Raw genomic sequence first — 27,565 nt, 5'->3', positions numbered from 1 at the left:
GGGTTTATAATCTAGATCTATGCTTATTTTTATATAGAATATAAGTGCAGCAAAGACTGCAATCATAGAATGACCCATTCAGCGGTAATCATGAACTTTTGGATATTCATTTCCAGTTATGTCAAGACAATCAGAAAGGCTTAAAATAACGTGTCTAAAAGCTACTTTTTATTTTATATTTTATATAATTTATCATTTGGGTGTGGAAGGTTGTGTGTGATATAAACCAGAATTGATTAAGTTATCATATATCACCTTTACTTTCTGAGTGCATCATCCACGATGGTAATCTGAACATTAGGAATACATTTCAAACTCACTTCACTTCTGCTCCCTCTACTGACTGGCTGAAATAGTAGTTGATTTTCTTCTCTTTGAAGGAGTTACTGGTTCCCAACATGATTATGGAGACAAGAGTGAGTGAAATTTGCAATTTCACATTTGGCTTAGGAAATTGTTTATGCTACATTAACAAATACTGAAGAGTGTATGATATATATCTTACCCCTGATCATGACTGTGTGTTAAATCCCACATGGCATAGAATACTCAAATACACAACATATTCTGAAATTATTTATTCTGCAACCAAGCCACATTTGACATAAGAAGAATATGGAACTGAGCATGGCTCACAACAATAAGATCTTTCATACTGCCATTTCGCTTGCATCTGCAGGTACTTGCAACGCAGATCCTCAAGGATCTAGATATTCAACCACAAATGCTAAATGTATAAAAACCATCAGATGGTATCCCCACCCTCACATCAGCTGGTGACCAAATTTCCTTTCTTGGGCTTCACTGGGTCTCTCATTTCCTCCCCACACTTAAATCCTCTGTGTCTATTATCCATTATACACACTGTGCAATAAAACTCTTGGCACCTTCCTTTTTTTTTTTTTTTCAGCCCTTGCCTCTCTCTTGCCTGACACAGAAACAACAGACTAGCACGTCCCAGTGAGTTTTCAGTGGAAAAGGTGACTATATTAATGTCAGAAGCTGAAAAAACAGTAAATCTAGCTAGTCTGTAAAATAAAGAAGAGGAAAGGATCATACTCACAGCAGCTGCAGAGACACAAGATCATCAAAAAGGCCTTGGGGAATCTCTGTGATCTTGTTTCCATAGAGCACTCTGAAAGATTCAGGAAGACAAAATAAATCTTAAGTAACAGACCAGTTTAGTGTCCTCCCACATCTCTACATTATCATCTTTATTGATCTTGTGCACCATGCCCAGGATCTGTGGGCATTTCATTTAACTACTGATCTCATTTTCTTTTCAGAGAGCACATGGTATTAAATGAGTCTTTATGATTCAGGCTTCGTCTGGTGTTGGAAAGCATTTTTAATGTAGAAACTGGACATCATCCAAAAACCGTATCTGAAATATTTTTCATTCTGTTGAGGGATTTTTTTGCACCCTTTTTAGAAATATTTTAACCACTGAAAGGCACATTGTCTGATGCAAGCCCCTAGAATTCTTCTCAGTGATATCTTCTTTTGATATTAAAAGCCAGGGAGCATAAGCTGGTTGTAGATAAAATTTCATATAACTGAATCTCTTAAGACATAATAATTGGCATGAAATGTGACACAGGCGTCATTGAATAAAATATTATGGCTTCATCAGCTGCTGTTACCATTTCAACTAGTTAATATAACAAAATTCAGCCTGAAATGGAAATAGACCTATATTTCAGAAACTCAAAAATAATTTAGGTACAGTTTAGTTATAAAAATCAGTAAAGATTTAATAACACAAATGAGAGTCACAACCATAAATATATATGACCTGATATCCATGATTCAGTTTTAGTATCAAAAACATGTCCTTTTTTAATGGAAAAAAATGCACATGTAGTATTCTCAGAAATTGAACTACAGGGAAAACCAGACAAAACCACCATTATGCTAAGATGTGTTACCTAGGGATCAGAGCAGAGTCATATATGACAGGAACACCTGAATTTCAATTATAGCTAAAGTATTTACTCATGTCATTTCTGCAAGCTGATAAAAATTGTCAAAACCAGAAAGTGAGTTGGGAGCTTACATGGATTCTGGTAAAAGTGAAGAAGATTAGGCTCCCTCTGAAAATGTTATGCCTTACGTTAACATTTTAATAGACTTCAAATTGGGGAAAAAAGTATTTATGTAATTTCTATGCTCTACAGAGGAAATGGTAAATGGTTATAAACCAGCTCATGCCAAAACTTTGTTGCTTATGTGTCACTAAACTGGCTAATTCCCTAACTTTTTAACGTGGAATAACATGTTAGCAATGAATCAACTATCCATGTGATGCTTGGACGCTGGCCGAAATTCTGGCTCACCCTGTCTTTCAACATTTAAAATATGATGGTGAATTGAACATACTGAAAAACAAACACTTAGCATGACGGACCATTTACAATACCCTCTGGCCTTCCCAGAGTATTGCCACTTCAGTTTACTCTTCATCAGTCATTGAAAGTATATCACCTCTGTGGGAGAGTTCCCAGATCAGCTTATTTCTGAGCCTGAATAAAATGAATCTAAATAACACCACTTAGATATAAAAATCTAAATGTGAAACTTCATTATTTATTATTTTTGTAGTTCATCAGGAACTGAACTGCCACCCAAGAAACTAATGATCATCTAGCATTTTATTTTCTGTAAACAAATGTAACATAATTTCTCTTTATCTACTGCAGAGTCAGGAGGTTGGTTTTTAATGTGCTGTTACCGTTAGTGCTTTTTGTGAGTAATGAATGTTAGTACCACTAAATTTTTCTAATTGTTTCCCAATTTCAGCTTCAGAAGGCACACACAATTTCCTACTTCAAAAAAATTTCATGCAATGTACATAGATTTTTATACCCTACCCAAAACCAGACAGAAATGATGGCTGAACTTTGAAAGTTCTAGCAGGTCCATTTAGATAACAGTTTCAAAATATGACATAATATTCAAGTCACTGAATTTCACTGGGCTCTAAAACAACATTCAAACGACTGACTCAGACTTTATTCTGAATAAAGTAAGCGATGTAAGCACCTGTATCAGGAAGCAAAAGGAAAACCTCTGCAAATAAAATAGTTACTAAAGGCAAAATATTAAGTTAATGTCCACAGAATCCAGTATATTCCATCTCAGTTTTCACTCTTTCTGAACAACATTTCTTTAGCAAGTGCATCATCTATATACAAAGTTTAGATTATAAACTCTGTGATGTTAGAACAACATCTTCCTTAGTTTTCTGAAGTAGCAGGATCATCAGTGCTGATCAATGCATAAAACTATAGCATATAAGAAATTGTTCAGAAGCTAAGCTTTACAAAATGCCCATGGAAAGAAGTAAACAAATCCCCACTCCAGACTAAGGGTTATTCTGGCTGTAGAGGTAAAAACACTTATGTAAAGCAAAACCTTAAAGAAATCTCAACACTCACACTCAGTGCAGTTGTTAGCTATGGTACTACTAAATGCAAATATCAAAACAAGACTCTTATTAGAGTAATTTTTCATTTACTTGCAATTTAAGAGTCAGAAGATCATAGTGCAGTGTTCGACTGAAGTTTAAATCTTGGCTGTGTTTATACATCCTCTTTATTATTTTGAGCGAAATAAAACAGATTAAAATAGCTTATAAAATAAAACAAAGCTTCAATTTTTAGAAGCCATGAGAAGAAAATAACCATTTTCAAACCTAATTGGGCTTATGTGCATGTGGTGCATTAACATTCGAACAAATTAACAGCTAAACAAAAGTCAGTATGAGAGCTCAGGCACTTGTCTCTAATTCATATTCATGTTCAGCACTACACAGAGCCAAATTAGCTAATGCCATTGTCTGCCTGCCATGCCAGAGCTGAAGTCAAACAGTTCTATAGAAAGGAGCAAAGAGGTAGGGAGGGGAGATACATAATGCATTGCATCTCATTTCTTGCATTCCTTATTTCCATTTACTCTAACAAAAAGCACAGAAACTTATGCTTTCCTCAGAGTTCTCATTTTTTATGTTTAAGACAGGAAAACATATCAACAAATATGAATGTTTGTCAGGTTCTTGATCCAAGATGCTTTTGTTCTGAATGTACCAACTGCTGCACTCCAAATAGTACTATGAATGAGTTAGCCTGCAGAAAAGATTGGCCAGGTTAGGTACACTCCAATACTGCAGCCGCTTTCCTCTACGTCCTGTCATCCTGCCCATCTCAGCAGCATGCGCTGCAATGTTTCCAGAATAGCAGCTCTGGGGAAAAAAAGAAACCAAACAAAAACCCCAAACAAAAAAATAACTTCAAAAGGCCATATAACAGGAAACACAGTGGAGTCAATTCAAGAACTTCATTTAAATCTCTAATTTTTTTACCAACAGAGATAAATTTTAGGAGATTTGCCTATGGCGTTACAAGTTCTAAAAATGTTCACTTGAATTCCTCACATATGCTGCAGGACATACAGGTGTTCTGGCTACTGTGCAAGCTTGGCACAGGAATACAACCCTCCTTCTATCCCCTAGCACCTGAAATTTTAGACCCCGAATACTTGTTATTAAAAATACACTAACAGAGTTAATATGCAATAAAAATCAAATCAGCTTGGTAATCGCTGCCAATAGACAGTGAATCAGTACGACATTTATTAGAATACAAAAAAAATTAGTAAAATTTTTTTTATGTCCTCCTGATTTTTCATTTGCTTCTCAACTTTGCTGGGAGAGCAAGTTAGCCACAGGTCTGCAAACAGCATGTACTGTCAGGTGGAGAAGATATTACCCTAAACATGATGTACATTTTGGGAGAAAAAGAAAAGCGAGCTGTAGCTTAAAAGTAGCAACTAGAGACTAAGCCAAAACTGACTGAGAGACCAATAGGTATCCTTTTTCCTACTGTTCCTTTCTTTCTCTTCTCACCACCCACGGGAGTCTCTTTTACAAAGATGGAAACCAGCCTGAATGGAGAAAAAAGTCATAAAGACGTGCAAACACATCAGATTGGACAGTGCATTAATTTTATTCTTGTCTTTTCCATAGGGCAGGTATATCTAATACCAGAATGACCAGTGTGAAGAATCATTCACTGCATTTTTAACTCAAGAAAACTTTTGCCAAATTTTTTGCAGGTGGCTTTCTAACATCAGCAAGTTGCTGTTACAGTGCAGGTGCAGCTGAGCCATCCGAGGGCTATAGTCATAGCAGCACGTAGAGCCATCAGCTTGCCAGTTCACAGCTAAATGCTTTCAGCATGGCCACAAACCACAAACTGCAGTTCTTCAAAAGTACCTGGCAGATTGGCTCACAACATGCAGCAGTTTTCAGGCTGCCATCAACCTTCCAAACAATGGGAAGGACAACACGCATAAAGCACAGACCCCTGGCTGCACTGCAAGCGTTGGAGGAGATCCCTGGAGGAAGCACCCTATTCAGCTGAAGAGTTATTATGGATCTGCAATAAGAAATTATACAAATATATAAAAGTCATAATGAGGCGTTATGTTTCTTCAGCCTGATTCTGGGATCATATTTTAATATTCCCCCGAAAATGTATCTACTCCAAGACACAATTAAATGTTAATTTCCAATTAAACAATTGTTACTACTAAAACTTCAAGTTTTGCAGATTAGTCCACCTGATGTTCTAAGTAGCTAAAAATAAAGATTAAACAGTGAAAATAGTCACTGCATAGATTCATTTAAAAGCTTCGGACATACCAGGCAAAGAAAACATTGGAAGAACACATAGCAACAAGTATGTTATCTTGGGTGAGAATGCAACAAACCTTCATCGGCAGGTCTTGAAACATAAATGTCTCACTGATTCTTCACAGTCTGTAGACATTCTGACCTCTTGAACAATTTTAAAATTAAAGAATTTGTAAAGAATTTACCAGAACATGGCCTTTCATACGCACTGAAGTTTAGCATACCACCTTCTAAGGGTGTGAAAAAATAATTGCTGTGTTGTCTTTATTTTACAGTTCATTGGTCTACCTTACTTGCAAATACAGTTGCAATTTAGCTGCTTCATTAAGTCAGATCCCAGAATATAGAGATTTTTCCCTGGAAGGTGACACAGAACTTTCTGAAAGCCTAGCACAGAATCCTTTACTCTAGACCATATGGTTTCCAGCTAAGTGTTCCTTTATTTTGGCTTGGCTGAAACATTCTTACTGAAGTGTCAAATTTTGACTTCATGCAATGTCTTTTTCAGTCCTCAGAATGCTTTTAACTTTCTTTCAGAGTGTGAAAACAATTCTTGCTAGGAAGAATTATATTTCCCAAGCTACACACAATGGCACAGGCTCAATAAGAATTCAACTTTTCAAAAGAGGAGGAATTGATAGGGGTAAAAACAGCAATAAATTTCTAATATCTGAAAGAAACTTAGACATATAATTTTTTTTCCCTGCACTATTTCATATTTCTTCAGAACAAGTTAGGCTAAATAAATCACAGTAAAACTATCCAAAGCAATTTGTTACCTTAAAATAAGTTTGGCAGTTATTGCAATAGACAGTGTTTTATTGCAGATTTCAAATCACCATGAATGACACCACATACATCATCACTCAGGAGATGATGGTCTAAATGGGACTGCTATGTCAAAATCTAAGCTGTCTCTTGTCTTTGCGCCCAGGCTGATCTAAGCTTTTAAACTGTTCACTAGCTTAATTCAGTATATGAACAAAAGCAAAGGAATGCTCCCTCTGCAGTGGTCTAAAATTTATTCATTCAGTTTAACACACTGAAGGCTTAGACCATTTTGTCATATCTCATAAAATGTCCCCAGACAGTCTGGATATGGCCTTCCAAACCTACATTTGTGGGAAGTTTACTGACCCCAAGAATAACATTTATCTTTGATACTATTAACAATAACCAAATGCTTATACAAGCCTCTCACTGATATTCGATAGATTTTGAGTTGATTAAATGAAAAATTCATTTACTTCAGAAAGTGCATGCAGCAATCTTGAAACACGAAACTATTTATAACTTAGCCCCCATGTTCTGTGCTGAGTTATTAACCACTCCAACTCCAGCAAAGTGCAATTCTAACTATGTAACGTAAACACCATGTACTACAAATAGAGCATTTCTCAAACTTTTGCTTAAAATCAAGATAACACTTTCTTCTGCAATCAACCAATTTTGACACACTTCTCAATGCAAGGGTACTATTTGCTCTCATGTTCATATGGAAAGGAGTACTGAATGGCAAGACTAATCCCTCCAACATTACCATGGCTTGCTTACATTTGTGCTGCTTACTGGTTTTTTAGATTCAAATAATTCTTTTTTCATCTTGGATATTTCATATCATCCCAAGTACTGCAGTATCACTACATTTCACAGCCTTTAATGTATACACCATTGTATCACACTGAGACAGAGAAATACTTCCACTTTTTCAAGAGGGAGACTTTGGTATAGACAAGTAGTTTATTTGTCCAGCAGCTGGCACTGAAATTATGCAACATAACTTCTTCCTCCCAAGTAGCATCTTTAAGACTAAAGACTCTTTTTCTCAGGCCTTGATCCACAGCACCCTCCATTCACCACAGTGGCTTTATAATAAGCTCTCCACAACTCTGTTCTCTCAAAACCAGAGGCTGGATCTTACTGTATCTTCAGTTTTGTCCATAAACAGGTTTGAAGTTTTGTTCAGACCAGAAATATGCTAAGGATCTAAGCCCTAGTGCCTAAATACTGAAAAGGAACTTCAGACACTGTAGCAGAATTAAATCCACAGATCACAGACCCAGAGCTGACCAGTGACTCACAGTGCCAACTGCACGGGACACAAGGGGAAAAGGAAAACTCAGAAAACTCTGGGGGGAAAAAAACCCCACATTCTTAAAGAAGAATGATTCCTTAATTGTTGTCACAAGCAGGAAAAAAAGAAGTTATGTACATGCCCAAATATTTCTAACAAAAAAGGAGGAGAAATTCCTTGTTCCACACAGTCATTATACAGGGAACCAAGTCCCACTGCAAAACAGGCATGGAGAAAACAATTTTTTTTTCCTCTGTGTGGGGAATGGAGAAGTCTTGAGTCCTTACAAGAACAAGCTTGCCTTTCATTTGCTAAATGCAGAAAAAACCCAAGGTAGAAATGGCTTATTTAAAGTGTTAAGATTTTGTGACCTGTTTGACTCCCATAGGTGGATTCCTTGTTAGAGAAAATATATAGATTTAAAATAAATACTTATGACCTGCTAGCACATGGATTATTTTGCACTTTTAGAAGATCTAAGTTCTGTACATTTTAGGGAAAACTGCTTCTGTAATAACATTCCTGTATTTTGAAAACTATAATACACCATTTTTTCTTCCATCTCTACATAGGTACAATAGGCAGAGCACTCCAAAAAACAGTTCTGCCTGGAAACACTAATCTAAGTTAACTTCAGAGGACAGTAGAGTAGTAACCCACTATATATAGGCCTCCATTAGCCAGCTAGACTAACAATGTTGGCCGTCTTCCAGATAAGCACTTTCACTCTCTTAGACCCATAGGGAGCACTGCAATTGCATGCAAGCAGGGAGTAAAGGGAGGAACAGAAAATGGGAATAATGCAGGGGGAAAAAAAAGAAAACAAGGACTTTAGGCATTACAGCACTACTTCATTTTTAATGGAAACAAAGTTGCTTACTTTCATTTGAGAATTAATATTTTCCTCTCTTTTATTCTTGTTTTAACTCAGCTAGCTGGAAAGTCCAGCTGCTGTGTGCACAGATTAAACCTCAATGGTGTCTCATTAAAATGTATGCCACCTATCACGTTTGACTTACATATATGAAAAATAAAATTTACCCTCAGCTGAGCTGAAGCATTGTATGCAGAGCAGTGTTCCTTCAGGGCATGCAGCTGACTAAAGTTATTGGGGCCTCAGGCACCATAAAGACTAAGCTGCTTAAAGGAGAAAACACCAGTAAGCAAACTGTGTTACTTCGTTTCTACCTCCTTGTTCCTTCCCCTTTGGTAGTTTCATTGGGAGGGCTGGCACTTCAAAGGAGTCATCTTCTCTTGCACTTACTTGTCTTTCTGTGGTTGACAGAACTGGACTGGAGGCTATAGCAGAGATCAGACAAAAGAGATCCTCTGCTTCTCAGAAGTAGAAACCTGGGGGAGGTTTCTTCAGAGAAACCCAGATTCTGCAGAACAGCAAATAATCTTGTTCCATAAAGGTATCTAGGGCTCAGAAACTGAAACAACTACAGAAGTGACCAGAAGGAAGAACCTGCTAGAGGTCTGGGTGACAGGCCACGAAAGATCAGGGAACTAACTCTTGCCTATCAACCATAGGGAAAACATTTCTAAGATCTACCTGCAATGAACAGCAAGAGTAAAACTTTTCAAAAGAAAGCAAAAGCCTATGGCAAGTGCAATGGACAACTGAACCTAAAGGAGGAGACTGACAATTTCAAGTCTGGAGTCAATACTGTCCTAGAAACCAGTCTGCCAAAGAGAGGAGAAACAGACTGTGTGTTACAACAGCTTTGTGTGTCCACGGTAGAAGGAAACTGAGTCAGAGACAAGCACTGAACAAAGAAAGCACTGCTCAGAGGCAGTGTCCTTACTGTAGCCCTTTCAGTGCTGCATCTCAACGCTCTGCCCTCTCTCTTCCCCTTTGTAACCTCCTAGCACTAACTTAAGCACTATTTTACCCACTTGGATACAAATATATTTAAACCTCATTGCTTCTCTGTGCAAGTCAAAACACTACACGTTCCCGCCCAGTTTATATTCTCATTTCCTCTCTGTCCACTCTGATGTGTTCTGTCCCACTCCTGAGGCCTTTTGGGGGTATCTGAATTAGCTACAGCAAAAGCTGAATAACTTCTGACTTGGGAAGTCAACCCAGTGGAAATGTCTTGCCTGTCCAGCTTGCTCCTAGCCAGGAAGTTTGCCAAGACCAGAAAGCTGTAGCACTGCAGCATCAGCAGTAGTTTCATACTGAGCCAAAACTGTAGTGTTCAGTAAATGTCATTCTCTTACTGAATCATTTCCAGACAGCATTGAGGGATTTGACCATTTCCACAGCATGTTGAATAACACCACCTTAACTATTCAACAAAGGATAGCAACACTTAATATATATTTCTGGCATTTTCCCAGCTGGATTCAGGGCGCAAAAAAAGGCCCATCCTTCTGCATTCTAGCTCATTTACTGCAACCTATAAGTCCAGTACTGAATAACCTTCTAATAACAGCACTCGTCAACAAGTTATATAGGTTGTTAGAATTACCCAGTATTCAGAGAATAAAATTATGGCAGCTTTTAGAAATAAACTACACTCTTAAAAATAAAAATTTGTTATATGAATAATAATGAGCTAAAGTTTTTAAAACTAACGCAGGTAAATATCATTCCAGTTGAGCTTACCCATTTCTCCCAACCTGGGGCTCTTTCTAACACTCTATTCCAGTTCATTCTCCATATGCAGCTTCTGACCTTGTATTGCTCCTTTTACCTATTGAAAGCTCCACTGTTTTAATAGTGCTCTGGATAGCTAAACTGAAATATAGCTGCATTTAAATTCAACTTGGTGCTAAAACAGTTTCTGTGTTCTATAAAGAGAAATGAATGGTTGTCAAGAGATCCTACCTTCCTTTTATCTTCTCTATGAAGTCATATTTTCATCCCTTTTCAGCTTAATAAAGTACTAATTACAGCTAAGAAATATAAACATTTTCTTAAGAGCTTAGGTTCTTTCCTAAGTAGTTTGAAAAAAACCCAAAAACTAATTAAACCAAAAAACTCACAAGAGAGTGCAATCTCAGTTCTTTAATACAGAAGACAAATTCAGTATGGAAGTATTTCCCCTAACTCCTCCCTGGTTAACACCATCAAGCAGTGGCTGAGCTATGATGAGGGTTTTGTGTGCCATGATGAGTTGGGGGGCATGGATTAGTCTGCAGATGCACATGCACAATAGATCAACTACTGCACTGATTTGAAGAAGTGAACAAGTCAGTAACTTTGGGACTGTTCATCTATAAAAGAACTTACTAGAGATGTGTGAACAGCTCCTCCTCCTAAACTTCATGACCAATTTTTCATTTACAAAAGATCAGTTGCTTCATGCAAGCTGGCATTAGCACACAGAAACTAAGTTCTCCCAGACAGCACATTATCATTTTTATTTCTCTTACACACAAGCTCTCCCCAAATGCCCATTCAGTTCTATTTTCTACTTACAATGATATGAGAGATTTCAAGCCTTTGAACGCATCAGACGCAATGTCAGTTATTTGATTCTTGCTGATGTCTCTGCAAAGAGAAGGGAGGATTAAAAAAATATTTGTAAACAGGAATTTGATGAAAATATTTTAGCTGTAGTTTATTGGAAGAACACACTTGATAAAAAAACAGAACTAAAAGATCATATTACCTCAGAGAAATTATGAACTATGTAAGGACACAGATAGGCAAATTCCAGGAATGATCAGAAAAATGTCAGTCAGTACGACAAACCATAGCCTCAATAAATCACCAGACCCCTTGTTAACAAGGTCTTTAATTTTATGGACATTGAAACAAAGAGTTTTATGAAGAGCCTTCCAGAACAACTGTGAGGTAGCCCGTTGAATAAAAACAGTTATAAAACCATCTTAAGAACTATTAACAATGGAGATTGCATTGTGACTCTGTGGGGTGGCCCTCAAGCACGAGGAGCAGCCTGCGACAAAGCATAAAGGTTGTCTGAATGTTTAAATGCAGGCATGGAAGGCTAACTTTGTAACAGTCCAGAAGGTCATATTTTGATTATAAGTAAAATGATATAGAAGGTGAAGGGAGGTTCTAAGGGAGCTGGAAAGTGCTGGCAGGACACGCATTAAGGAAGACTGTGGGATTAATGCTATCAGCATGGTGTAGGCACCAGGGGAATGGCTTCTGAGGCAGCAAGACTGTGTTTGCCTAAGACAATAAACCTTGTGGTAAATGAGATGTAAAGAAGAACATATTCATAAATAACAGAAACATGTAGTATAGTCAAACAAAATTCCCATCAAAACCCTAGGAAATTCCACTAAGGATTAGTCGCAATTTATATGAAACAATATCAGTAATTCTTAGGATGATAAAATTCTTTGGAGGTAAGACTCTGTTTAACACCAATGGGAAAGGAGATGGGAAACAGACTACCCAGCCATCGATGCCAAAGCAGGCCCCAGCGTCACTGAGGAGTTTGGCACTGTACCAGTGACGCTTGGTTTATAATGGCCTGGAGAAAACAAGCAACGCAAAATTCTGCCATGACCTTGATCTGGTGAGGCAGGCGAGGAGAGGGTCGACACAGCACTGGCAGGTCTGCCTAGTTTTCAGACACTAGGGAAAGCCTTTGAGCATCTGAATGGAAATCATGGACCTCTGAAGCCAGCAGCACTGCGGGGAACACCCAGCGTGTTGCAGACCCTGTCAGGGAGCCCCAGCAAGATTCCACCCTTCCAGCTGTGATGTGAGTGGAATTCAGTTATAGCCTGCTGACATTTTCAAGGGAAAGTGTGTTCCTGGTTTGGAAAATACCCTTCAATTTCAATCATAACCAACCAAGTACACAAAGATAAATATAGACTATGCCGCTATTCCTTTATACAGGGAGCCAAATTTCCTACCTTTAGGACGCAGATGCTCAGAACTGGGTGCCTTATCATGACTGTCACTGCAATCCAATCTTTTGTCAATCAGTTCAACCAGGTGCTTAGCTACAGGCATAACTTTCAGCCACCTTGTTGCATTCACTGACAGTTGGTATCAGCTTGTACCAGTAGTATCAAATCTTTTCACTGATAGCTGAAGCAATACAGTATTGCTTGTAGATCTTCACTGTTATTTCCACTGGGGCACATGCTAAGGATCCCAGTCAGACTCTAAATAAGCACCACTTGAACAAGAACTTAGGAATCAGAAAGTAAAAAGGCTTTCTATTCTTTATATGTTTCAAGCTACAAATTGTTGATTAAAATTTTAGTGAAGTCCTCTAACTGTTTTCAAATCTAGCCACATAAAGTGGGATTTTCTTTGGTTCTTTTATAAGGTTTGGTTCTTTTATAAGGCTCATGAAACAACTGCTCTGCAATCTACGGGTGTTTTCTATTACAACATCCTGCCTACAAGGACAGCATTCAGTGAAGGTTTCAGTTCTTCAGCTCAACTCAGAGCAGCAAAATTAGTGACAGTGAAAGTAGGAAAATTTATTTTTATACAGGTTTTTGTGAAACTTGTTTAGACTGCCTGGTAGCATTTGCTGCTATTTATCTAGTAATTCTTATGTAAGCAGAAGTCTGATGTGAATCTGTGCTATCTGTTTATTGAGGAACATATTAAAACCTATTACAATTACATGAAATCAGGAGTTTGCTGAACAATGACAAGCATCTGAAAAGGGACATCTAGTTTTTGAAACATTTCAGCACTATTTTATTGATTTGCTACATTTCAACATTTCCATCCTTTCTCTCTCCCCATGTCCGGATGCTAATGAGTGTATAACTAATGGTGCCTGAACGTGCATAAATGCCATGCTGGGTGATAACACTCACTCACTTCATGCAGATGCACTACAATCAGCATTAGAAGATAATTAGACACATTATTTCCTTTCCATTAGAGCCCAAGCTCCACTGCTGTTGGATAAGGAGGTTCCATCTCCTTCTGACTTGACTGAGGCAAACGGATCCGATTATGTCCTTGTACTTTTGTTCCCTTCCTTTGGTCTGCTTTGGTAAGATCATCCTATTCTGTGCTTCTGTTTTTCTAACCTGCAAAACTAAGTCAATTTAGATCACAGAAGGCTCATTTTCATAGTTTAGGGCATCTCTGAATCACTCAGTGGAAATGTGGTTCTTTAGTTGGAAATGTAATAAACTTACCAGGATTCCACCCAGGCAGGGAATACATTAGTCACCTCAGACTAGTCTCCCTGCACCTCTGACAGCACAGTAGAGCTCTTCTTTCAAAAGGTTGCTGAACACACCTTGGAGGGTGGCTGTGCTCCATTACCAGTTAGGGACATAAAATGTTTTTGACTTTGCACCAGGGAAGCAAGGATACCCTGTGAATCACTGTGTAAATGTACGGCTTAAATGTCTTTACTGTAAAAGGTTTTGAAACAAAACAGATTTATTTTTAGATGCAGCCAAATGCTATTAATAGTGTTGGATGAATATTCTCTTTGTCAACTAACATTATTAGAAACAGATTACTTGATTATCTGTAACATGTAAAATGGACTGTTCTCATCTGACAAGAGTACTCAGCAAAAATCCATGACATATATGGTTTAGTTTTTAGAAGCTGCTCAACAAAAGTAGCAATGCCACAGAGCTACTGGGAAGACTGTGAAATCTCAATGTGTTTTCTGCTAATATATGATAACATTAATTTGACAACATGAAATGCCACTACAAGCATCAGAGCAGAGAGGTACAACCACATCTTTCAAAGCAGCTCTGTGTGCTCGGCTCTTAGTCTTGTGCTACAAATTTGTTAGTTAAAAGCCTCAGAAAAGCAAAGACAAAATGGGAAGTAATGCCATAAACTTTATAACTCATAGGCTATTAGTTAAAGATCTGTGGTACAAGCCCAACTGCTACGTAAATTAATTCAAAATGGCATGTCTGGGCTTGGATACTTCATGCAATAATGCCAACTTCTACCTCTGGAGATGGGATGTACCTCCTTCGAGCTCCTCAAACCTCTTCTGAAGCCCTTGAATAATTGAGCACAGAGCTAGGACCTGTTATATTCACCCTAAAATCAGGGTAACCATCATCCCAGATTATATGATTCAACTGCATATTTGAATCCTACAGGTGCCAAATCTTCCTTCTGAGACAGATACATTTAGCTTCATGTAATTAATTGTGTGAGAAGATGCAGGCAATTATGATGAAGTCCAAGACACAAAATATTTCAGCTCCATTCTAAAACCCAATCACCAAAATAACTCTCCCATCCTGGAAGCTATTGAAGGGACATTCTAAACAACAAACTTCAGCTAGATGCAAACACTTGAATTAATATACATACATCTTCTGCTATCATCTTGGCCTACTAATATCAAGTCATATAAAGATTATCTTGGACAACTGGCTCTTACATAAAAATTAATCTCAGTTATCCAATTATTTAAGAAAAAGGAACTGCATAATCTTGCAGGAAATACTCAATAAACAATCAAAATACTGGGAGTGCTGCAAGTGAGCAGTCTATTATCTGTAACATTCTCGCATATTTATTCAACAAAAGGAGAAAAATACAATGCCATTCCCAATGTTATGCTAATACTATCCTCTGAATTATATAAAAATTTTAACAACAACAATAATCATAATAATAATCATCTTTATTTGTACCCTGGGTAGGGCATCAACTAATTAAATCAATAATCTTCATGCATTGCACTGCTCACTAAAATCTAAGTGACAGGAATTAAGAAAGGCTCACGACTTCAGTGATATCGAACATGTTCTTCCTCTATAAGGGAAGGGATGAATAGTTCTTTTGTTTTAAGAGTTAAAATTTTTTGACCAAAGTATATTTTTGTGTTAATACTGGGAATCTTGCACACTGAAAAGATGATGTCAATAATCTCTTCAAATGGTGGAATAAGTATTCTCAATTAAACTTTACATAACAACAGTGATGCCCAATTCCACTGTCCAGCAGGAATAAAACTGTAACAAGGAGGCAGGTCAATAACCAAATGGCAAAGCATCATGTTAGTTATGGGACACTCTGCAGCCTAACTATCTATACCAAGTTCTTCCACAAAATGCTGTCACGATAATTAAGCTTTGATACAGATCATCTGCTACAATAACTTACTATTTAACTATGTTCGGATCTCAATGAGTATGCCAATTATACTCTAGAAAGCTGTTAACACAACTTGCTAATGGAATTCTGCTGTGAAATTCTAACATTAATCATTTCACATAATAAGTGCCACATTGGGTTGAGCAGCTAGTCAAGTTAAAGAATGTTTTTTTGGTCAACTCCCATAAAACCAGAGTTCACCAATCATGAAAAATGAAAGGACAGTAAAACATTGCCAAAATCTAAAATTAGTCATACCTCAGAAAGAATTAAGTAGTGACTTTAATAATGAAAAAGTTACAAGTTAGGTCACTGAAAAGGAATCCATCATTTTTCACTGAAATTACCGTCTTGCTATCTAATACAGTACTTCTTTAAAAATACATACAGCTATATTGAAAGTGAGACAGAAGAATAGAGACTCTGTAAGATTGATGATTTGACCTGCTAAATATTAAGATCCATATTTACAGCTCTTCAGCTTTAGGAACTTGATAAGTTTGGACTGGCAAACACAGTAATTTTACCCTTAAATCCAAAGGTACAGTGCAAGCTCATTTCAGTTTCCAAAAGCATTAGCTATCTGATAATCCAGTGTCTTCTGTGAAATGAGCTGACAGTTTCTTAATTCCAATAAGTATTGTTCACATCAGAAAACAAGAACTGTAAAGGTACCTTTTCAGCAGTTTTAGCATTGAGCTACAAAGCCTGAATGAATTCTGCAAGTTACTGGTCCAGTGGTACCCATCAACACCTTGATACTATGGCGAAGCAGGAGTAACTTGTTTTACGACTGTACCATTGTACTACTGTCACCACATCTCTCATATATCACTTAAAAATGAAAAGACAGACAGATCGGGGGAATGCCCAGGTTATCTGCATGAGAGCGCTGCTACAAATCAGGATTATTTTTTTTAAATCCAAAGAGAAAACACAAGAGCTAATAAAGAAAAGAATTGTCTGGGTGTCCACTGGTGATTAAGGAACAGAGAAAACAAGCTCCAGCAGGTTTCTGTTTTCTTGTCAACAGTCAAACCATTTCAACATCAGGACACTGAATGAACTACAAAAAAAAAAATCCTAACTACTCTGCAAGAACATGCACTCATGCTATAACTGGGGTCAACTAACTGAAGTGGTGCAAACAGATATCAGAATGAATGAGAAAAAAAATAGAAAAAAAATCTTTTCCGAGGAAGCAGATTTGAAGTTTGAACAGACTAACAACTAATTAGCTCACATCGTTTATAATAGGAAGTGAAATTAAGCATTATTAAGGATTTCATGCACTGTTAGGCATCCTGAACCAAATTCCATTGTTGCTTACACTTTGAAGAGGTTATTTGTGCAGTCCCCAGTGATTTCAACATAGAAATTGCCAATATGTTTCTAAAATAAAGATGCTGAACTTGAAGCTAGAAGATTCATGATTGCTCTTGCATGTTGGTCTTATTAAAACTTACATTCTCTTAAGCTTCTTGTACTGGGTAAAAGCTCCAGGGGGAATGATTTTGATGAGGTTTTGTTCCAAACGTCTGAAAACCAACAAAGTAATATACATGTTAACTACACAGTTATAGGACAGGAATAACATTAAACATGATAGCAAATTTTTATATAAATATAAAACAATTTTATAGAGTTTTTATGTGAAACAGATTTTTCTTTTGAAAGCCACTAAATGGAGAAAATACTGAGAAAATAACTTAGAAAGTAAAAGAATCTCATTGATTACACTGAATCTGTATAGAAAAAAGTCACATGCTATAAAATTGCACCTTTAAAGCTCATAGAATTAATAAAAAATAGTTGGTATATTTTATTACTACTTATTCAAAGTTAAGGAAATACAGATGCTTTCCTTGACTACCTGTTGTAAATAGAACACAGCTATCCAAAGTAGAAGCCATGCTGCGTTTTGACAGCTTAATAAGCAGATTAATAATACTATCAGAGCAACTCAGGAGCAACAATCTGTGGGAAAATGCTGAAAAACAAAGTGGAACTCACTGCTATATGAATCCAGATTTTTAAGCGGGGGTGGGGGGTGAGGAGTCTATGTTAAAGCACAGCAAAGGACTGTATCTTCCTATTTTAACTACCAAATACTGAAGGTGTTCAAAAATATGGTCCAGACTACATGAAAATGCTGCTGTTTTCATTTCTGAGATTTGGTTTGAAAGAAGTATTTTTTATGACGTATCATAAACACATGTATCACTAACATAAAATGTAAGCAGCTTTAAGATACCACATACAGTAACCACTAAGATTATTTTTTGTTACTTCCCAGAAGTATTTTCAAGTCTTTGTCAGCAAGTTCTCCAAATTCCTGCTAAAAGGTCTCTCTTCCCCTCAGATGAACTCTAAACATTCATCTCAATTAGAAATATAAAAGGGGATCCCCATACAACAAATTCAAATGACCATGGCAGCTAAAATTCTACAGAGTTGGAACTGAAAGCAAAATTTGATTTTACCTAGCTCTTACTTATTATTTAAACATTGTGTATTTTTTTTCCAAAACATCATAAAAAGAAACAGTTTCAATAACAAAAATCTGGGGCTGGAAATGGTTTAGAATTGAAATACAAAACCATGCTGGAATGATGGAATGAATCACTAGTCATTTAGAGCTGCTGCAGCAATGCAGAGTGGAGAAAAAATTTTAAAACCAGGAATGGATATAAAATGAGATGCAGGAAGGAGTAAATCACATTTTTTTAAAGGACTTGGGAATAACATAGAGAAAATGCGTAAGGCTCATCAGCCCAGCATACCCTTCTGTCGATGTGTGCTTTCAATAGACAAAAGAGAAACCCCCTTGAAAAGAAGGTATTTTGCCAGCTCGGTTATATTCTAAAAAGCTATTTAAGTCATGAACACTGTGATACTTGCACAGTCAACTTGTACAGTCAATGTGCATGCCCTCTTTTATTTCTGTAGCAGTCTATTTTAAAGGTTGTGATCAGAGTTAATTCTATTCCTTGTTTTGTGATTTGAATTAGTGTCTGAGATTTCCCTCCCAGTTAGTCTAAATATAACCTGCTTCATTTCTGGCAAGTCCACACTGAAATGCAAATCGTTGTAAGCTTCAGCATGCTACTATTGTTGGGTGTTTGTCACCAGAATTAGCAGTACACATACTCTTTCCATAAAGGCTTTTTGTCAGCTAGCCTGTTTGGTGTTTAACTCCTCCCAAGTATTTCTATGCAGACACTTCTAGGAACAAAAGAGGGCCATGCCTGTCCAATTCCCTCACCTTGTGGATGGAAATCGGGGGTTCACACATGCTGCACATAGGTGCACCATAGCAGTCCTTACAGGGAAAATCAAATACAGTGATGGGGGGAAACATGGCTGGCCCCTTATCATAATCACTGAAAATCCCAAGGAAATTTTATTGACTTAAGGGTGGAAATATACACAGAAATTTTGCCCCCAAAGGGAAAAAAGCGCCAAAATTGGAATAGCCACAGATCCCAAATATTAAGAAAAAATGAGATTTCCAGAAAAGGTGGAGAGGAATACAGAAAAAGAGCTGTTTCAGAGAGCTACCTTCTGAAGCAATACTGAATTCTTCACCCTTTCCTACAAAATTTGCAGCAGATGGTCTGTACAGAAATAGATGGACAAGGTTGTTGTCATCTGCTGCTATATTTTCACCTTAGCACCTTACATTTTTTTTATTGTACCAAGCTCTTTGTAAATGAATGACTAAAGACTACATATAACACATGCTTAGTGCACTACGTTTTGCAGATGCTACCAGAGAAGCAACAAGCAGTGCCGTGTGCTCTCATCAGGGTGTGTTTGCAGGTGGATTCCAACTTGGGCACAAAATAGAGCTGATCTTGGAGCATTAAAGTGCAGCATTAAATAAGCATGTATTTTAAAACTATGAAGTACTAATCTGACTTCCATTTATTTTTTCATAAATTCATGTCATAGATTGGCAGGCATAGACTGAAAAACACAATGCATTCACACAGCTAAGATAGTAAAAAACATATTATTTGTGTTAATACTTTATGCTTTCACCTCATCTGAGGTCATAAATGACATGTAAAGGACAGTACAGGATTAAAAATCTCTAGAAAACACTAGGTTTTGCCAGAAGGGGTATTTGCAATTTCAAGGTGATGAAGGCTTAATTATAAACCAGTGTTATTCGTGATATAAGGGAAACTGCTGCTAGAGGTGCCATCTTTCAGATAAAGTGAAAAACAGAGCTCTTACCTAGTATTGTCATTTTTGTCTCCAAAAAGTGAAAAGCTAATCTAAATTTTACAGCCACATTTTATTTCAGAGAAAATTACCTAGTTTACCTAGAACATGACCTCTGGAAAACTGGTCTATCCCTGCATACTATGAAGTGCTGTCATAGACCATAAAACCACCTGTGCTAGTGCAGCAACCTCAGTGAGTTAAATTTTTTTGTGTATCACCAGAATATACTATAAAATAATTTTACAGCACATTTGAGAACTCTGTAAAAGAGACACAGTCTTAAAAGGCTAATTTTTGATAATTTGAACTACTAACCCCCATATTTAAGATTTCTTACAACTCAACAAAATTTTCCTTGATTTTCCTCTGGTATTTCATAATAAGATCTGTTTAAAAGACTCCATAAGTAGAATTCACAAAACTGATAAAATAAATTGGCCGTGTTCAAACCTCTCAGGGGCTTTTGTTCCTCCTTTCAGTTACCCATTTCACTGTGCCATGTCTCCTGCTGCCAGCTGTATCGTTTAGACGAACTGAAGCATATCTCCCCCCTTTTGACACACAGCAATGCTCTGTCTGCCTCTTGAAGCTTTATTTTAGAGTCTTTGACAACAACTTCAAAGGACAAGAACAATTTCCTTTCTCTTCCCTAATATATTATCAGAGATTGGAAAGTATGAGGGCCCAACGGATTCAGATGCATTTTTCTTGTAATAACATGATGTTAGACAGGATAAAGTCCTTCTTCCCACTCTCTTTAAATGGCTTTCCAGCGATGAGAGCAAAAAGTAAACACAGGAGGGAAAAAAATCAGGAGGAAACTATGCAGCAAAATATGAAAAACTATCCCTGAATAAAGAATAAACACTGCAATTCCCATGCTAATCCATCTCAAAGTTCACTGAGGTGCGAATCTTTTCATCACCTCCTCATCTGGTGCCTGAACTGCTCACACCCAGGATGGCAAAACACAAAGGATGAAAAACTCTGCCTAATGCAGCCTTCCTCAAGCCAGCTCACATTCTCAGGAGTGACGAAGCCATTTGTCTTGAAGAGTGATTCCTCCTGCAGAGTGGGGGAGACAGATGTATTAATTTGGGCCTTAACTATCTCTCTTTCATTGAGAGAAAGAATGAATTTGTTATTTGGGTCTCTAATGGAGCAGTTTGCTAGCAATTTTCTCATTTCAAACACCGTCTCAGCTGCTAATGTGGAATGTTTTGTCAAGCTCACCTACCCATAACATAGACAAATCACTAGCTTGGAGAAAAAGAGAGAGGGAGTGAAGCATCAGTACTGATAATTCTTAGCTGTCAGATGAATAGAGCCTACAAATGAGACAGCCATGCTCTATTAAGAGTGCCACAGAGCTCTTGTCTGAGACATGTCAGAAACGTCCCTCTGCACTGGGCAGTCATGAACTTCCCTGCTGAGAGTGAGTGAATAAGCCAGACTGCTCCCTGGATCGCATTGCTCTGCTCCCAGTGCCAGGGCTCTTTCGGGCCTGTATCACTCAAGCAGCCACTAACCAAAAGCAATCTCCAAGCGAGAGAAAGCCTAAATCAGATTAGTGTGCAGCAGTAACCTGTAGCACACTCACGCCTGGCAGGATACACACAACCTGAGTGAAGGTTGTTGGGAGGGGCAAATCCCTCGCTTTTCTCCTGCCCTACAAGCAGGAATTTGCAGGGAGCTGGGTAAGGACTGTTTGGGGGAAATAAGCAGCATACACATCCCCCCCAGTGACAAAGCCCAGGGCTGGGGAGAACTGCTTGTATTAGGAAGGAGGAAACTTCTAGAGCACATAACAGTCAAGAGAAAGACTGCTCCTTCTTGCCAAGGAGTGAGAACAACCAGATTAAAAAAGCTGCTTGGATCATTATCTTACATTTATCTCATATTTTGGACTTACGTATCTTATCATACATTTTGGACTCTAATGAAGAAAACTCCACAGATACATTTTCAGTATTTAAGAATTAAGTATTAAGTAAATCATACTTAAAATCTGGTTGTCTTACTAAAAAAATGGGTTAGATCCCATCCCTGCCCTGACCCCTCTTCTTGCTTCTTCATTTGAAATACGAGCTTTATTCCTACCATCCACAACAGGCTCGGGTGGCTGCACTGACGTATTTGCCCAAAGCCTGCCCTGGATAGCAGGCACCCTTGTTGGGAAGGAAGGAGTCCTGCCCTGCAGTTATGCAGTCAGAACCTGTGGCTTATTCTGCAGTGAAAAACGCAGGAGCTGCAGTCATCGCCCTTTACACCACGGCACTGCAGCACTGCACAGGGCACTTCTCTGCAAAGTGCAAGGCAAAAAACCTGCAGTCCTGTTGGTTCAGAAAGTGTTTATGGATCTATGTTACCAAGGAACAGCCTTTTTGTGGCTCAGTCTCTCACACCTCCGTTCTCTGACAGGTAGAAAACAAAGTGCTTTAGGATGGCAGGACATTCAGCATTTTAAATATCTGTGCTTACTGCTTGTTTTAACAGACAGTTAAAGCCTTCAATCTCTACCTCAGCCAAAAACTCTACCACCACTATAAAAACCCTAAACACATACAGTTCTCCAAGACTTTTATACTGCTGCCTTTCATCGCAGTAGCTGAATGACTTCCAAATAAAATTAATAATATGTATTATAAATCCCTCTCATTGAGTCTGCCTTAGGAACTGGAGAGCTGAGAGCCAGTAAACTGTCCGCCTATATTAATACAAGCTGACAACTAGAGTTTCCCTTCATATTCCAACGTTTGGTGGTTGATTTTCAGGGTCTAGCTGTTGAGCTCCTGCTATAGTTTTAAAAAGGACTGCCTCTTAACTATTCACCTAAGGGCAGATCTTCAGTAGACAAAATCCTATCAAGAATGAAGTGACTTTTCAACATAAGTCTACCTAGGAAGCTACATAGATAATTCTACTCACCAAAAGACATTTTTCAGAATGAAAACAGATGTTTTGATATGTCCCCTGATACCACGGTGTTCATCTAAAAGTAGTGCTAGTGACAATGGATCTTCTCATATACCACAGTGAATTTAGTTTAAGCTGACACAACTCTGTAGTTGAGTAGTTGGTCACGTATCTGCTGGCAAATGCTGAATTTGTAATGGCAGAGACATTACGAATCCGCCAGCTCTGTTGCAGTATGTTAATTTTGCATCAAATGAGGTACAGACAAACAGGAAGACCCCAGAGAAATCTGTAGACTGGTATTTTGCAAAACAGATTTTGACATAACACCAATGTCACTGTCAACATAAACAGCCAGAATGCAGTAATATACTGCCAAACCTCAAGGTTTCTCCATCTACCACTCCACATTGCTGGGTGGAATTTTTGGCCCTTCTCAACTTTCACTGTTATGTCTCTTGCCAGTCTCCTTCATTTATTTTCATTGCGCCACCTTTGGAGTGAGGGTGCAGGCATCCAGCGAGCATGCTGTCAGAGCCTGAGCTCCCTCTCACTGCCGTGCCCCAATTGCATGGACTGTTTGTGGGCTGTGCCCAGACCTAAAAGTGGGGACTTCAGGTGAGCTCCCATGAGCCACCATCAGTGGTTACAATCAGTGGGGATGTTAAAGGTTAAGCAGAAGCTGTTTTGGGTTAGAACACAAAATAATGTCTCCCTGCTCTTACTGTCGACTAGACAGGGATCATTTCCCATCTCAGCAGACTTCATTGGGTCACATGGACTTGGGATTAGAGTCTGCAGGAAGAATTTTACCTGCATACAGGCATGTGGCTGTGAACCCAAATCCAGGAAAGAGAGAGCTGACCAAGCGCTTAGTGATATGGTGTAGTTGAGAACGGTCAGTGTTAGGTTAATGGTTGGACTAGATGATCTTCAAGGTCTTTTCCAACCTAGATGATTCTGTGATTCTGTGAGTCATTAGGTTGGAGAGACTGGGCAATTTCCAACTCCCTACTGCTGAAACACAGCCTAATTGCATAGTTCATTCAACCAGGATGCATGTGTTCATGCGTGTTCATGTTTCCGAGACGTTGTGGTGTAGCAAACACAGCAGAAACATGGAACCCACTCCTGGATTTTTGTGACACCTAGTGATTCCAGTTCATAAGGCTCCAAGGAGAGCAGCCTGCAGGGGTGCTACACAGAGGATGAGGTTCTTGCATTCAACTCAAGAACACAGCATCTGCTCTGAGGCTGACTCAACCTTAGACTTCTGCTGAGCACTTCTGTTGTTATTTTTTGGATGGGGTTTTTTGGGAGTTGTTTCCTTTTTGGGTTGTTTTGTTTGTTTTTTGTTTTTTTTTTTTTTTTATCTGAAGCTTAAAGTCAATATTTGGGAGACACACAGTTTCCCCAGTGCCTACTGGAAAGCAATAGTTGGCCTATGATTACATGTCATAAATGTAAACAGTTTTTAACAAACCAGAATGTTCTCTTCTGACAGTAAGTTTTTGTTCTGTCAGGTCCCAAAAAGACTAACCCCCTAACAAATCACATTGCTATTTCATTATTACTTTAGTAGGTCAGTCCTGCCCAACATCTATTGACTTCCTATTACTTCAAGAAACTTCCAGCCCAGATCACTTTCCAGATTTTCTAACAATGCAGTAACTAGCTCAGAGATCTGAGGATTTCAAATTGGGTTGCCTTATATTCGTCAAGTTGTAACACAAAAATATATTTCTAGACTTAGTGGAAATGGAAGCAGTAAACTGAGAGAAAGGAAAAAAAGTGACTGTTTAATCTATAATCTAACATTGTGAAGAGCTCTGTACATTCTGTAACATCTATTTTTAGTACATATTTACAAATACTGAAAAGGAAAAGATAAAACACAAGAAGTAAGTAGGAAAATTAAATAGCTTTCTGGTAGTTGACGTTCTGACACCTGTAATATTTTGTCAACAGAACAGATTCTGTCATTTGAATATAAACATTCCTCATTTTCTTTGTTCTTTACCTTTTTTTTTTTTTTTCTCAAAATAAACAGAACACATGTAAGCCAAAAGACTATTAGGGTTTTATGCAGTAAAAAATCTGATTAGTGTATTTTATTTAAAAGCTATGATCCTATGCTCCCTATTTTATTTTCTGTGATACCTTCTACATTATCATAATCAGCTTTCAGGATGTATATACTCATCATACATTACAATCTCCTCATTCTGCTTGGCAAAACAGGAGCTTTTCAGTGACATTTGTATTAGATAAAACAGATATATGCCTTTTTCTCCATACCATTAATTTTTATTAATAAGGCTAAATTTATGGTCCTGCTGGACTGAAATGATGTCTCTGGAGAAAAAAGAACACACACAAAAAAAACCCCAACCAAAAAAATCAACAACCCCAAACCTACAAACCTTGTAAGGTTACTAACTCCTACACAGCTTGTCTGAGTAAAATTCACCTGTACACTTTTTCTTTAAAGAAATCTCACAATTAAAGAGAGAAGGTAAAAAATGATACAGCCAAAATGAAAATTATCATGTGTATGAAATCTAGATTTATCAAAACAAAACCATCTTCTTATGCCTATAGATGACATTAGTTACACTTAATATTATAACTAAAAGTAAAGATGTAAGAAATAAATCCTGCCTTGATCTTACAGCAGAAACTCCGTGCCATTACTGCTTGTTTCTAAAATTGTGAAACAGCTTCCTGTTTTCCTTAATCTCTCAGCACAGAAAACACCTTTATTCTTAACATTTCCCATTTATTTATAGTTTCTCCACTGACTCTCAATCTAAAATATTTTATTATTTTTGTGTCTTGCCCTCCTAGAATAGAAGATTTTCTACATATTTTTGGCCTGACAATAGAAACCTCTTTTTTTATATTGAAAGCACAGAGTGAATGACACAGTTTGCCTAGTGAGATCCAGAAAACAGTAGTCAAATTTGACATGTGAAGCTGTCCAGAGCCAATTTACAGCAGTGAATGAAAATCATATTATATGATTCAACTACAGGAGCCAACCTGATTCCCTAGCCAGAGAACTTGCCACCAGAGGCAATTATGGAACATTTATTACAGTGTTCAAAAATACTGTGCTGGCTTCAGCTACAGTATTTACTGGAAGCCTGGGAAAATTATTATAATTTTCTTTGAGGAGGAATAACAATGTTAAATGCAGAACTGTCATTCCTCTATCCCCAAGGTTTACAGTTTCTACACACTTATATTATTGAGAAAAGAAAAAACTCTTGCCTTTAAGAAGCTGAGAACTTCAAAGCCAATTGTTAATATACATTAAATTGTTATGGTACAGTTAATTTATAATTTATATAGGAAAGAATTAATTTTTTTACATTAAATAGAGCTACCACTGCTCAATCTTTTTATAATATCTTTTCTGACTTTATTTTAGTTGGTGGATTTTGAATATACCAGTAATTTAAAGCCCAGAATTTGTTGCTCACCTTCCTCAAATCACAAAAGCTTCATAACTGAAGTCCCAGCTCTCCTATAATACACACTCCTACAGGTACTGAAGAACAGAGTAGGTAATTTCTTCCCCAAGAGAATAACGGAAGCAACAAAAGCAACAAACTTGTCTGTCTACAGGTCTGTCTGCAACACTGCCCAACACAGTGGTACCCTCAGACAGCAATACTTTAAATATTAGATTTGTTAGAAAAGCATTAATTAAAGGTGGAACAAGTAGAACATTACATTTCAAAGTGATTCTCTTGCAGAAAATTAGGTTCATTTTCATTTTGACAGAACCATGAGAAAACCAACAGTTAAGTGTATTAGATTTCCTCTTAGTGCTCAAACTCTAGCATTTTTCCTAAGAGTAGAAATTATGCACCAAAACCCAGCACTACTAATACCTACAAAATATCACTCACCAATTCTGCTATAAATAGTGAGAATGATAAACTAAGCCAACGTAGAACAAGTGACTCAAAACTGACCTTAAGCCAAACCTAGATGCTGGTGAAGGGCTGCCATCCCATTTTACTCTGCTCAGAAGCCAGACGGGAAGCTGTGGTTATTATCTCACCAGATACGGGTGCCTAAGCAGCACTCTTCCTTGAGGGGCTGTCAGCCTCTTTACTCTGTCTGGAGCAATTACATCAGCATTTAAACAAAAGGTCTTCCTTTCTGATTTAGATACATCCTACCCAGCACTACTCTTGGTTTATACAATTATATTTCTCTTAATCTCCCCAGACAAAGTATTGTAAAGGTTAAGTAACAGTGATAAAGCAAGCTTGATATGAAAAAGCACAGGTTTGAAATCTAAGACCAGTTTCAAGATCTAAGGATATACTTTAGATCTGGGAGTTTGATTTATAAGTCTGCAGATGATTGGGACTTGGCTTTTCAAAGTAATTAGCGTTGCACAGCGCAACGTGTTCAAAGCACAGCTCCTATTGACTTTTGCTGCAGCTGTGAGTCCTCAGCACTTCTGAATATCTCAGCTGAGTCAGCCAGAAACCAAGGATTACATCACTAGTGACCACCCATGAAAAGTTTGTGCAAGTCACTTGCCCAGAATCAATTAATAAAACCACTGGCAAGAAGA

The 27,565-nt window shown here is 37.7% G+C and overlaps 1 protein-coding gene across 2 annotated transcripts in view; it reads right to left on the bottom strand.

Annotated features, from left to right (window-relative positions):
- The window catches only part of SLIT3 (slit guidance ligand 3), a 528,649-nt gene that overhangs the window by 153,323 nt on the left and 347,761 nt on the right, over nucleotides 1–27,565 (bottom strand). For both annotated transcript variants that reach the window (XM_074883610.1, XM_074883609.1), the window contains exons 10-12: nucleotides 17,286–17,357; nucleotides 11,197–11,268; nucleotides 1,064–1,135 (exon numbers count right to left, since the gene is read on the bottom strand). In XM_074883610.1, the coding sequence (XP_074739711.1) occupies nucleotides 1,064–1,135; nucleotides 11,197–11,268; nucleotides 17,286–17,357 (216 nt within the window). The remainder of the gene's footprint in view (nucleotides 1–1,063; nucleotides 1,136–11,196; nucleotides 11,269–17,285; nucleotides 17,358–27,565) is intronic.

This window comes from Strix uralensis, chromosome 14 (genome assembly GCF_047716275.1).
Source record: "Strix uralensis isolate ZFMK-TIS-50842 chromosome 14, bStrUra1, whole genome shotgun sequence".
NCBI classification, from domain to species: domain Eukaryota; kingdom Metazoa; phylum Chordata; class Aves; order Strigiformes; family Strigidae; genus Strix; species Strix uralensis.
Note: the sequence above shows the minus strand (reverse complement) of the source record. Positions and strands in the feature narration are given on the sequence as shown.